The sequence below is a fragment of the Coffea arabica genome, chromosome 6c, assembly GCF_036785885.1.
Source record: "Coffea arabica cultivar ET-39 chromosome 6c, Coffea Arabica ET-39 HiFi, whole genome shotgun sequence".
In the NCBI taxonomy this organism is placed as follows: Eukaryota; Viridiplantae; Streptophyta; class Magnoliopsida; order Gentianales; family Rubiaceae; genus Coffea; species Coffea arabica.
Genome location: NC_092320.1, coordinates 28,796,759 through 28,810,502, shown reverse-complemented (window position 1 = coordinate 28,810,502; position 13,744 = coordinate 28,796,759). Strand labels below are relative to the sequence as shown.

General features: G+C 36.6%; 1 protein-coding gene across 1 annotated transcript; it reads right to left on the bottom strand.

The window, feature by feature from the left end:
* Positions 1-427: 427 nt before the first annotated feature.
* On the bottom strand, positions 428-13,415 carry LOC113691371 (uncharacterized). The gene is made up of 7 exons (XM_027209486.2): positions 12,854-13,415; positions 10,897-10,951; positions 10,562-10,636; positions 9,403-9,494; positions 4,696-4,777; positions 972-1,055; positions 428-779 (listed from the first exon to the last, which is right to left on the bottom strand). The coding sequence occupies exons 1-7, from the start codon at positions 13,213-13,215 to the stop codon at positions 654-656; spliced, it is 876 nt and encodes a 291-aa protein (XP_027065287.1). The 5' UTR covers positions 13,216-13,415; the 3' UTR covers positions 428-653.
* Positions 13,416-13,744: the final 329 nt, after the last annotated feature.

The window sequence follows — 13,744 nt, the reverse complement described above, 5'->3', positions numbered from 1 at the left end:
TTTGCTATACCGAAAACTTGTACTTCTAAATAATGGTTAATTTGCTATTTGGAACCTCACTGGGCTTTTAGCTTATTCCACTCCATTTGTTTTCCTTTCAGGGGTACGAGTGACGCGTGAGACTTGTAAAAGACTAGCGTAGCCTTTTGTTTTGACTTTTGACTTTTTGGTCTTGTACTCGCGCTATTCCTCGAATGGAACATGTTGTACTTGGATTGTATACGTATTGAACTAGTTGGGTGTGTTGAGACTTTGTACCTCGATTTCTATTAATGTAAATTATAAGCTTGAATTGGGAATGTTATTTATGGTTCATGGATGTGTGTACGTGACTCGATTAAGATAGTGAGTGAGTCCTGGCGAGAGTTGGGCAGGCGGTCCGCCGAACCCTTTGGTACGCCTTAGGGGGAGGTCGGGTCGTCACACGTGAGATAAGCAATTAGATTAGAACGGATTTGCTATTTTTAATACAGAGTTAAATGACAAAGCAGCTTCAGGAACAATTGGCGCTAAGCTAAATATTTCTATACAGGAATTACATAACTAGGACATTAGAAGAGTCAGATTGGATAATTACATCTTCAAGGATAGTTTAATTTACTCCACGAAGGACAGTAAGCGTGAAGCAGAGAACGCAGAAACAGAAGGATCAATCACGGTGCTGAAGATGGCACTGACAAGTAGTCTCGCCATTCTTCTGGCATTCCCTTTCTTGATCTAAGCATCTTCACAGCTGAGGCTGTCAGAGGTATTGCAAGTATGTCAAATTCCTTCGGTGCCTGCACAATTGGCATATGCAAAATTGTCACCCGTAAATGGGAGAAATCGGCCTTCATGGTTACCCTGTTATTGAAATGCAACACAAAACAACTAGTATTCTAGTTTTAGAGTGATTGAATGTTAGTCCAACAGAGTAGTCCCGGCATATTTTCTCCAACGGGCAAACCACTGGAATGGAGAAATGGATATACCTTGGGGACCTTCATAAGTTTCATATTTGCTTCTTCTGGCATCTTTTGACCCTTTCTTGAGTTGCATTTGGCACAGGCAGTAACCTGTTATCCAGAAAATCACAAACGTAATTATACTGATGAATAGAGAGAAGTAAGGCAATAACAAGCTACAGGAAAAGATTCAACCAGTAGTTCGAGGTTTAGTCAGGACTCCTGCAATCAGCTACTAACATATCTCAAAATGGCACCAACAGATGCTATGAAGAAAATCTGTCATCTTTTCTGGCACTTGCTAATCTCAGATACCACAAACTACAACCTAAAATGTATTCCTTTCCCTCCATTTAATACCACCACGCTTTACTCCTGTGATCTGATCTTTAATGTCATAATTTCCAAGCAAAAAAGTTAGCACCGGTAAAAGGTGTGCCAGATAAGTTTTTAATCAAGGACAAACTAGCTTCTATTAGTTGTTATATATTGATGATCTCTCTTTTCCCTCTGCACTTAAAAAATCATTGATGGAGGGCCGAGCTCACTTTTCAACCCATTTTCTCGTTCAACGAGCATGATATACAATCCAACTTAAAGCAATCTATAGATTATGAAAATATGTATAGCACTTAAAGAATGTTTGAGGGCAATTACCTACGCCCAAAGGTAGAGATTTCAAGTGAATTCAGTATCTTGACAAATTGATGTTTCTATTCTCACTTCAAAATCCTGCGTGGTCTTTGTAGCATCGTTACCAGTGACTATTGTAGACTGACAATCTATGCCGATACACTAAGCTAGATGGAGAAGTATGGTAGATTCTTGTAGTAAACAGACAAAACTATAAGCTAGCAATACCCAGAGGAACCCTGTTCATAGACACAAATATAAGCTTATTTGCTAAAATTAAAACCATCTTAAATAACAGAGATCTAGCTCCAAGAGAAGCAAAATCTTCTTTCATAATACACCAGCTGCAAGTATGGAATTAGTTCCTTATCTTTTTTCTTTCCTGCAAGTATGGGATTTATTTCTTTCATGATATAGCTTATATTTGCAAGTATAAAGCTTTTTTAGTTGATGAGAAGATCAACAGCCCAAAAACACTAGCAGTAAGAAACATTCACTGGCATGTGGGACCAATCAAAAAGTCCAGAAGTCGATTTAGAAAATGAAAGAAAGAAAATAAATTACCAAAATAATAATAATAATAATAATAACAGTAATAAGTTTTCCGGTTAAGGTGCAATAAAAGCAAGCAACCTCCTATCTGCTGAAATTTAAATTTCAAAATGATTTATATACAGCTTCATCCTCTCCCTTGTCTTGCAGTTTTCCGTATTAATTGAAATAAATATATGGGCATGAGCAATCACGTGATTCCTCAGGAATTGCCACACAACTCAGAACCAGAAATAGATCTGGGAAGACAGGATCTATCAGGAAACTGAAAGTTTCAGATCTTGCAACTAACAAACACAGTCAGTGTTTTTGGAATCAAAATCTGCAAAGGCATATCCAGCTGCAGCCAACCATCGTAAAAGCAGAGTTTAAAAAAAAAACATAAGCAAAATTTTCACCAGACAAGGCAACCAAATGCTAGTATAACTGTGAACTGTTCAAATCTGCAGTTAGCCCATCAAAATTTAATACCCTAAATTGACTATGGCAGAAAATTCAAAAGTAGTAAGGACTATGGAAAAAAATGTAAAAGCTTTGTTGGGGAAGCAGATCTGGAGTTTGATCACCAATCCAAACTTTTTGGTAAGCAAGGATCTGAAGGTTAAATAGTATCACAGTGAGTCCATATGCAGATGTCGAATTCCTAAAAATGCATCTTGGATTTGGAAGAGTGTCATGGGGGTGAGAGAGCTAGTGGAAGAAGCAATCAGTAGATGGATTGGAAATGGAAGGAGTACTAGAATCTGGGAGAACAGATGGATCCCAGATAACCCTCATGGGAAGCCAGTGACAAGGAGACCACTCAACTGCAATTTGACAAAGGTGGAAGAGTTAATCTCGGATTTCAGATGGAACAGACCCCAAATTTTCAAGACTTACAGCAAAACAGATGCAGAAAATATGCTTAAGATTACCGCCTTGCGAGAAGAGAAGACAGCAATTTGTGGAAGTACAGTAACTTGGGTCAATACGCTGTAAGCTCAGCATATAAGATGCTGAACAAGGAGCAAAATGACCAAACAAGAAGCAGCAGAATAATAGGAGAAACAAGCATGAGTGGGTCAACCAAGCAGATGTGGAAATACATATGGAAGCTCAAATCAAACAGAAGCAGAAGTTCTTTTTGTGGAAGTGCATCAACAATACACTCCCAGTGAATAGCCTGATAAGGGAAAGAACAAAAGCAGGAGACCCTACATGCAAAAGATGTGGAGAGGATGCTGAAACAGTTGAGCACTGCTTATTACATTGCTGGTCCACAGAGGAAGTTTGGATGGTATCTCCAGTGCAGTGGGATGGTATAGCAGAGATGAGAGGAAGTTTTCAAAGATGGCGGTGTGCAGTTGTAGAGGCTAGGAATTGCAATAGTGGACAGGACCACATAGCATTAACTGTACATATTTTGTGGCAGATATGGAAAGCAAGGAATGACTGGGAATTCCAATCAAAACAGAGATCACCAGCACATAAAATACAGAAAGCTCACAAGGAGTGGATAGAATATGAAGAAGTAGTGGAGAAAGCATCAATTGTGAGCATTCCTGAAATACATGGAACCAGTCAAAGGAATGAAGGTGACATCAGAATCAGTGTTGCAGTCCAACATCTACAGACAGAGCAGAGAGTAGGAATTGGAATCATTGCTTCAATGATTCAGAACATAGACATTGCTGGATGGGCTCTACAAGAAAGAAGTACACGCAATCTGTCCCTAGAAACAGCCGAAGCTCTCGTACTTGCTCTTATCAAAGCAAGAGAGACAGTGGACCAACATTGTTGTGGAAGTCCCACAAAAGCAGCTTTTGAATCAGATAAAAACGGGAAGAGCTAAGGACATCAGGTTGTTTACTCTGATTGAAGACATCCATAATCTAAGTTCCTTGTTTCCCAAATGCTCATTCTGTATAGCCAATGAGGACAAAATAAATAGAAGCAAAGTAGTTAGCAATTATGCCTTAGGCATCTTTTGTGAGGACGAATGGTACAATCCTCAGTGCCTTAGTGCACGTTTTGTATAGTCATGATGGAGCCTTTGCTCATTAAGTGTAAAGCTGTTTTTTTTTTTTTTCCGAAACGATAGAAATATTTATTGCTAATAAGAGAACAGTACAATATATGAGCAAGGGCTCAAACTTGGACTTTACAAAAGTGTACTAAGACACTGAGGGTCTAGAAACTCCTCATCAAAGTGAATGTGCATTGCTTTCTTACTCAGTCTATCACTGAGTCTATTAATTTCAACAGGCGGACTATCAAATGAGCATGTCCTAAACATTGAGCTGAGGTCTTTTATGTCCTCTAGGTGAGCTGCTAGACGTATATCTCTTGAGGCTTGACACCTTATCAGTTTTAGAACCTGAGAGCATGGTTTTTGGATCTTAATGTACTGCCAGCCTTGTTCCTTTATCTTGCATAGGTGTAAAGCTGTTATATCGATGAAATTTTTATCATTTCAGGAAAATAAAAATAAGGACTGGCACTAGTAGTCATTAAACAGCAGTGGTTAAGCACCATAAGTATTCTACTATTTGAGGGCTGTAATGAATACAGTTTTAGACCATTTTACCAGATTTTCCCATGTCCATTCTCCCCCTCTAGCAATTGGCACGACATGGTCAATCGTCAAGTACTCATCGGAAGAACAATACCTGTTAATGATAAACACCAGACACTTAGCATACAAGCAACAATATAGCAGTAAAATAATCGTAACTCCATAATCAATAAAATGTTCAAATAGAAATTCCATCTTTGAAAAGGATAAATTACAAAGCCAATAGCTATAAAGAAGTGCTTTCAGAAAAGCATCATGGTGGTATTACTTGTAAAGTTCCCATTTAATGGCAAGGATTAGAAGCAGAGAACTCTATATCCTTTCTAGATGCTTAATTGACACTAAGATGCTCAGTTCAAGAATTCTAGATGTTGACGTTGTCTGAAACTATTGAACCAGCTAGATGTTCAGTTCAAGAATTCTAGATGTTGACGTTGTCTGAAACTATTGAACCAGCTAGATGTAAATCTTCAGGATTATCCTATCCTTCCGCCTAAACTTGATCTTTGAATAGGTAGACAAATCGAAATGAAAATTCAGGAAAATGACAACTTTTCTTTGTCTCCAAAATAATTTTCTCCTCAGCATTCCCACCTATAACTAAAGCTAGCTCGTTCAGGGGTGTTCTAGGCTTAACATGCACTTTGAACCTGTGGTAAGCAAGTCCCTTGCACATTTTTTTTCTTGATGTACCTACTTCGTGTAGTATGTTGTACTGTGGCTATATATTTTACTCCTCATATTCCGTTAAGCACTTTCAAAAGCATCATGCTTGATGGTTTTTTGGCTGACTATAAATAGTGTCACCCTCTCTTTTACTCCCTTTTTATACTTCTTTAATTAAGTCATCTTTGAACTGCTAGATCAGTAATTGTTGTTAAACAGTATACTAATACTTACAACATACAAGAAAACTTTGTTCATTTTCATTAATAAGTACCCATGCATATCTTTTATATCCTTCTAGATAATAGTGTAGTGTATTTCAGCATCTACCCACCCGCAGATAGGCATTACCTGTTAGAAAATATCTTTCTTATAATCAAAATGATTTATATTCCCTCTAATATCATCCTTTATATTTGTTCCTAGCTCCCTCTACCTGACTTTCCAGTCTCTTTTCCGCCATAAGCAATCATAGCACAATGAATTGGGAGTGAGTAACTTGTTGAGTGGGAAAAATAGGCTAAGACTTTTTTCTTTTTTTAAACACAGATTACCTGTTGGATTGACAATGATCAATTTAGTAAGTTCTTTCTTTTCACTTCTGACGAGGTTTATTACTATTTTGAGAATGAACCAACTTGAAAGCTGTGGAGAGAGAGAGAGAGAGAGAGAGACAGACAGAGACAGACAGAGACAGAGAAAGAGACCAAAAGACTAGGAGGATCACAGGATACTTTTTTTTTTGGGTGGGGAGGGGGGGGGGTGTTTGGCAGATTCATGGATCACATAACATCTGAATAAATAAGTACCAGAAAATAAAAGTAAAACTGATAATTTTAGATTATAGAACTAGTATTGTTGCAAGATGCTCTGAAGGTGCTGTTCAAATACATCAAGTGCACTCATCCAATTCATGGTTGCAGGTTGAATTCTTAACAGGTTCCTAAATCAGGCCTCCTGCAGAAACTCCAGGTCCCTTTCCGAGAAACTTCATCAGCGAATCAGTACATCCTCTCTCTCTCTCTCTACATGATTTCATCCACTAGCACACCCTCCAATGTTACCTCAATGCATGATTCAAGATAAGGGCATTGGAAAGTAACTCAACTCAAATCAGAATATCCATATTTGGGCTCCCTCCTGCTTACAAGTGCTTGGGCAGCCTTTAAAATAACTTCTTACATTTCAAACCCAAAATTATCCAAATGGTGCTTATTATTAGCTGCAAAACACAAGTGCTAAAGTACTCTGGCGAATATAAATTGGGTTTCCAGAGCTCCAAGTAGACATGTTCCTACCACTATGGCTTTCCAAACTTAAGAATGTGGCGGTATTATGAGTACTTGATACATGTTCTACGGGTCATGTCAAGGTTTTTCATTCGGTATAAAGTGAAGTCCTGAATGAGCTTAAGCAAATAAAATACCACTGCCTGTGGATTTCATGCCCACGGGAAGAAGTGTCATGTAACTAACTGGGTGAAGACAACAACTTGTAATATTCTGGTCTTACAGCTATTTTATCCAAACAAAAACAACAAAGGCTTGTGGGTCAGTCTGTGTTCAGTTTTCTTCCCTAGGCTACCCAGGCACATGCTTCTTCAAGCATTCAAGTGTACCGGCAAATGTAAATCCACCTTAAACTGGACCGGCTTTGATAAAAGTCAGAAGGTTACCCAACAAAATCAAACTCTGAATTATTATATGAGAGAACTCGTCATCAAATTTCAATATTTCCCATTCTACAGACAATAAAAACCTACAATCCCAGGAGGTAAGAATTCCCCCCAAAAATCATAGACTTCCAAGGAAACTAGCTGCTTAAAGCAGTTCTCCAAGGTGCAAGAAGGAACATGTTATCCTTTCAAATGGAATAGGATTCCCAAAGACCAATTTAGAAGTCACAGGAATAGAAAGAGTTAGTGACCGTGCTAAAAGCCCATCTCATTCTCCACAAGGCTGGAATGTCCAGGGCTATATTTTGTACATTTATGTCTAAACAATATTGGGCCCTGCAATTCTAGTAGTGGTCATTAGAACAGCTGAATTTATCGTACATGGAAACAGATTACCAGTTTTAAGAGGAGCGAGAGAAAAAATATTCATGTAATGAGTTTTTCTTTTTCTTTTTCTTTTTTTTTTTTAATTACTTTGACTTAAGCACTGTAAGAGAATGTCAATAAACTGGTAGAGATTGTTGCTACAGAAAATTGAGGCGAGTTAATTTAGAAACCTGAAATTTCTACAAGGTAAGAAATGTCAACCAAGGCAGGATCAAGGTACACAGGGAGACAGCAATCAAACTTTCCAAACCAACCTGCCATCCGAAGCAAGAGTTTATTAATTCCATAATTCCCCAACTTTTTGCTAAATGATAAACTAGCGACCAGGCTTGTATCATACACACTTTTTCATAGTTTAAAATGTTTTATTTTTTATTTCATGATTAGATTAACCATTTTGACAAGTTATCCCTTCTAGTTTTTCACAGGATTAGGCAACCAAATACCAAGGAACTGTTTTGCATCAGTGCACAAACTAATAGGGCTAGTTTCCACGGAGAGTTTGCATTAGTCCTGATCATTGTCCAATCTGAAGCAGTGGATTTTAGATCTTTTCAATCTCTTTGCACCTTATTCTTCCAGTGTTATGCTGGACTGCATGAGATGGTTATTCAAATCTACCCAAGTTTGATAAAGATAAAAAATATACAAGTGCTAGAAGTGTTCCAGAACTTGTAGAATTGACGACTTTCAACCATACACAACACAATATGGTGATGGATGATAACCAATTTATAAAAAATTTTCCTGGAAACCTGGGAACAACCATCTTAGTCCAGCTCATAGATTATGACAGCTTCAGATGACCAGTATTTTCATGACAATTATCTTAGCATAATAACCTGAAAAGCATTCTTAAACAAAATTAAAATTGCTATGGCTTTGATCCAACTCTATCAAAAACATCTTAAACTAAATTTAAGAGCATTCTTAGAGGGAGAGCCCTATAGGCATACCATCATAGACGGTAGCAGCTGAAAAGTTTTATTGGTCAAAGGCCTAAAATCTAACAATGACACCATGGCAGGAAGTTCTAGAGTTGGGCTGCAAAATTTGATTGTGGAACAAGTTGGCACAAACTTCAATGTTAACTCGTACGAAAAGTAACATAGCTCTGTTTGGTTAGCATGATTTGGGAACAAAATTTTCAAATATTATTCAACTTGTATCATAAACACAATTTCCAACCACCCTTTTATCTCACGTACATCACATCATAAAAAGTGTTACAGTGTTATTCTAAATAATTTTCTCAAATAATCTCCTATCCAAACAAACCCATTATTGTGTACGACTCTGTGCCACTATAAATTGTCCTTAACAATGTAGAACTATCTTACAGTGATATCTACTTATGTAAAGCTATGATTCTACATCCATTTGTTCCACAAATTATGTTGTCCTGATACTGTTTAGTCTCGTTGAGTTTCTTTTATTTGAACTATTTCTGGAGGAAATGAATAGAAAAAAATGATCAAACATAGCCTATATGTGATTCTCAATAACCAAGAAATTTCGTGCTAAACAGATATATCCAGTCCTCATTAGTTTTTGTTAGATGGTAACCGTAAGAAAATTAGAATTGTCATTAATTACTTAAAAAAAAGGATTGCTGAATAAAATTAATTAGACAAGGGAAAGTCCAAAATAAAGAAAGAAATAAAGAAATAAAGATAAAGCAGAGCAATCAAAGGAGAAGTTCTTACTGGTTTCATCAAGAACTGAGGTAGAAATGAATATCATGACAGTGTTCGCATATAAAAAAGAAGGTTCAGACATGTAAATATTATTATGCTAGCTAAGTAGAGTCAGCTAATGGAGCTCTGTTAGATACTTCCAATCATATTCACTTATGGGTCCAGAATAATTTGGCATGCTAAGATGTTTGAATAACATTTCAACATTGATTCTCAATTCGCAATGTCTAAGGAAGTCATCAAATTGTCTGAATTCATAAGATATTATTCATTAATAAACACTTAGTCACTTACTGGCATGTGAAATTGTCACGATAAAATATATTTTTACGACTAAGGTTTCTCTTTACTCTTCTCCGTTTTACTACCTGCAGCAGGTGAGGGACCTGAGACAACAATAAAACAGTCTAATCAATCACTATCACCTCTTCGTTCAAAAATTGAAAAGAAGACAATGAAGTAAAAGACAGGCTATTTGACCAAGTACAAGGCCATACATGCTCCCAGCAGAACCTTTTCTATTGTAACTTATATAATCCATATTAACATATTCTCTTCTTCAAAAAAGATTTTGCAACTCGCTATAGGAAATCTCTATGTACCCCACATCTCTCAATTTTACGATTGGTTAGGTCAGGAAGATGGACATGATAAAAATCAGCTTCGAAGAAACTTAACAGAAATTGTGCCAGCGAAGGGCCTATTCAGGTCTCTGATATAGGATAAAACTGAGTATCCATGTAGCATTTCATTGGCATGATGCTGGTCTTAATTGCCCTGCATCTCTTCTATCTTTCTTTTTATTCTTTAAATGTCTTAGATGGGTTCCTTCTACCTCAGGCTAATAACAGTGAAAGTGCAAAAAGAGTTGAACTGCAATAATGCCTGAATGTGTTGATGATTTTCGACAACGAGGTAACCAATTCGTGAAAAGAAGAACCCAGTAGATTCAGGGCAGTGATCCAAGTCACTGCATATACCTTAAGTGGGTAGCCTGTCTTTGGTTAATGTTCTTTGTCGTAGACCGTGAATGTAAGCTTATTCATCTTTCATGTGTCACAGAGAGACAGAGAGAGAGTACTCTTGAAGAGATCAGATTTTAGACCCAACTGACCTCATTGATAACACAAGATGGACTTTAGTAGACATTAGCCCACTTGGTAATAGGAAATGTATTTTTCAAACTTATGTAGGATCTCTCAAGTTAACATCAAGATGTATGCTTGTAAACTTAACTGATTGAGTTTATATAGAGTTAAGACACAATAGACAAGCTCATATGTCATCAATTTCCCAATAACAATGCTTTTGCTGAGCATATTGATAACTTGGTAAAACATATATACATGATATGAAAAATAATAACACAAAAAAAAAACAAATGATAAACAGATAATGCCTACAGATGAAAACAGATGAGTATAGAATGCAAAGATGCTTACAAGTATCATACCCTTAACACTGCAGGTATATTAAAAGAGCCACTTGGAGAATTGACAGTTTGATCATAATACTCCAAAACATCAGCCTGCATAAACCAATAAGTTAATATCCAAAACAGAGTGGCATTTTGCACAACCATGATGCTGCCCCTGAATATAAATTTGGATGCAAAACCAAAGCCCCAAAAATAGGAAAATACATCCTGACCAGTGAATTATGCTTCCATATGTTGAATTTTATTAGCTCAAAGCAATACAAAGAATGTTATAATTCAATTTACAGCCACGAGGAAACAGAAAATTACACAGATAAGCGAATATCATTGAAAAGGACTAGCAGCTTGACCTTCTCCATGAACTCCAAACAAATGGCACGCTTCCAACACACAACATTGACAGGCCTGCAAAGACGTTAGAAGGGACTAAGTCAATGTAAAATTCACAGAGTGCTGTAATTATACATAACTGCTTGCCATATCAACCATGCCTTTCCTTGATACCAAGTACTAGAAGATTAGAGCAAAATAGAAAGCACATACGAATTGTATAACTGAACACACCAATGTCATTGATAGCAGAAAAGTAGCTTGCTCATAAATGTTAACAAGTTTGCTCAATAATGAAACTATTGCAGACATGATAGAGTATGTGGCAGTGTGAACTAATATGACATGGAACTTCATTGTACATTCAATGTACAGGGAAAAGAAAAGTGGATCTGATAGTGTGCCAAACAAACAATGATTCGTAAGTCAGCACAACAAAAGAAGAAATCCTAAGATTATTTTTGGACCATAGAAGAATGTACCTTATTTTTGGAGCATCGAAGAATGTACCCTATATTTTATCAAGAAGAAAAAAGATACTACTGTGAAAATGATAGACTGCATCCTGAAATTAGATCAAGTCCTCGTGATTCTGGTCAAAACATTTCATGCAATACCTGGACTCTTATTTCGAAGACATACAAAACTAGAACATTGAAGCTAATGCAAAACAATGTAACAGAGTGCATAAAGTGTTAAAACTATGATTTGCTACAGAAAGTTCTTAAAACCTTGAGGATCAGGGTATACACATTGGTCAACAGGTCTCATGTAGGACGATTGACTTCTCATACAGATTAACTAAAGTAACATTAACTCATCAAATACATAAAGTTAGTAATGGCCAACATAAACTAAGAGATTTCACTAGGGGAGCATCTGAGAGAGAGATATCACCTACTAAAAGCCTACATCTCTACAAGTTAATCACTGCTATGATGGAAAGTTCACCAAGGGAGCCAATTTCCTTGGTCAAAACAGATTAGTGATTTTAAGTTGTCTATTAAAATCATGTAGGCTATGCAAAACACCAAGAATAGGGATTTTTCACTTGTAGCAGTGTCAAACATGGATAATGCATAGATTAGACAAAGCGTGGCTGATAAATTCTCCAAATGGTTTAAAGGCTGCAGAACTTGACATGCCAGCTACCCATAGCTATATTTGGTAAATTAGTAAGCCAAGGATGTCATACACATCTAGTTAGAAAATGCAGTTGAAAATACATTATGCATGTGCTTATTTCATAACTATCTAGAAATTGATTGTTTTAGCTCCACAGACTAAGAAGGGTGAAAAAACAAAGCTCTGAACAAAGGATCTAAACTTTTCAATTATGCAAAAACTCAAGCAAAAATATAAGGACTAAAACAAAGTAAAGGAGCTCGCTTCTAGGTGCTGATAGCAGCAGTCATTACAATTTTTTTCAATACTATTCATTACATTTTTATACAATCTAACTGCGATTTGCTTTGCATTTTAGGGATGACATCTTTACTGTTTCACTAAGCTCTGAAAAATAGATGATACATAATTAATCTTGTCCATTCACCATCATCACACGATAAGATTGTACCATTAATCTTTCCCACGACAAAAGTGCAGAAAATTTTACGTACAGTAGGAAAAATTGAAATAGCCAATCCCATAAAACTATCCTTCATTATTTTTCCCGGTGATTTTCAAGACAACCTCCCACATCAAAAATTGTTCAAATGCACCAAACATCACTTTTATTTAGCAACTTGTACTGTCCATGCATACTAAGGCTAATGCAGCAACATCATCTTTCCTTTTCTCCAGGAAGATCAACTAGAGTGGAATATAATTTCTGTATTAACATCAAATGGAAGTAAATATAGCTAACTCAGGATTGAACTTGAACAGCAAATAGTAATTAAAAAGAAAAAGAAAAGGAAAGGAAAAGGACCAGCAATTCACCCAAAAATCAGTAAAGACAGAAATGGAAGGAAATACCTGTATGCTATATCCAAGACCAAGCCTCTGAAACAAGCCAAATCATCCTTTTCAGATTCAAATTCATCCATAATCTCATCAAAAATCTCATCTTTCCTCATTTTTGAGCCACTTAATTGCTTTGATTTGTCCATAGAAGAAGAAGAAGACGACGCTGATGATGATGGTGACGCATGCATTTTTCTGCTACCATTACAAGCACCTGCAGAGCTGCTGAGCTTCCTCTTCTGAAGTTGAATAGGAACCGATAATAATGCATCACTGAATCTCAATCCCCCACCATTTCCCACGTTGGACACAGACCTCATTGTCACTCCATCATTACTGAAAACTGGCTTCAACCGTCCTGTAATCTTTGCCATTAAACCAAACCAAGAAACTGCAAGAAGAAATGGGCTTTTCCTCTTTCTGTAATAGGAGTAGGAGTATTTGTCAAAAAATAATTGAGCAAAGGAGGACAAAAAAGACTGATACTAGCAGAGGACAAGAAAAGCAAGAAAGCATCAGATGAAAGGTAGTTTTGCTTCATAATTTCGGCGTGCAATTTTTCGTTGCCACATATTCCAGGGGACCATCCCCTCGTAATATCTGCCATGGATCCTTGAGTCGCAGGCAATGACATGTGTGTCCTCAATAAAATCTCTCTTTTGCCCATTTTATCAAACAGTTTGGTCGTTTCGTCTCATGTTACTCTCTGTCTTCAATTTTTTTTTTTTTTTTTTTTTTTGTAGAATAAAAGTTTCAGTCATTGTTAGGAATCAGAATATGCCTCGAAACCATAGTTCTTACTAATTGAATTTGCAGTTTTTTGTGAGAAAACAAACTATTGTTATAAATTGAATCAATTTGTGTTATTCTTGAACCTTTTTTTGACTTTTAGAATTATGTTTC

What these genes read in the sequence shown, in the direction of transcription:
- LOC113691371 (XM_027209486.2), bottom strand. Translation starts at nt 13,215, where the DNA reads ATGGCAAAGATTACAGGACGGTTGAAGCCAGTTTTCAGTAATGATGGA. An exon ending in ATATACCTGCAGTGTTAAGG is followed by an intron (nt 9,495 to 10,561) that starts GTATGATACTTG and finishes TTGTTGTCTCAG; the next exon opens with GTCCCTCACCTGCTGCAGGT. An exon ending in AACTTATGAAGGTCCCCAAG is followed by an intron (nt 780 to 971) that starts GTATATCCATTT and finishes CCAATTGTGCAG; the next exon opens with GCACCGAAGGAATTTGACAT.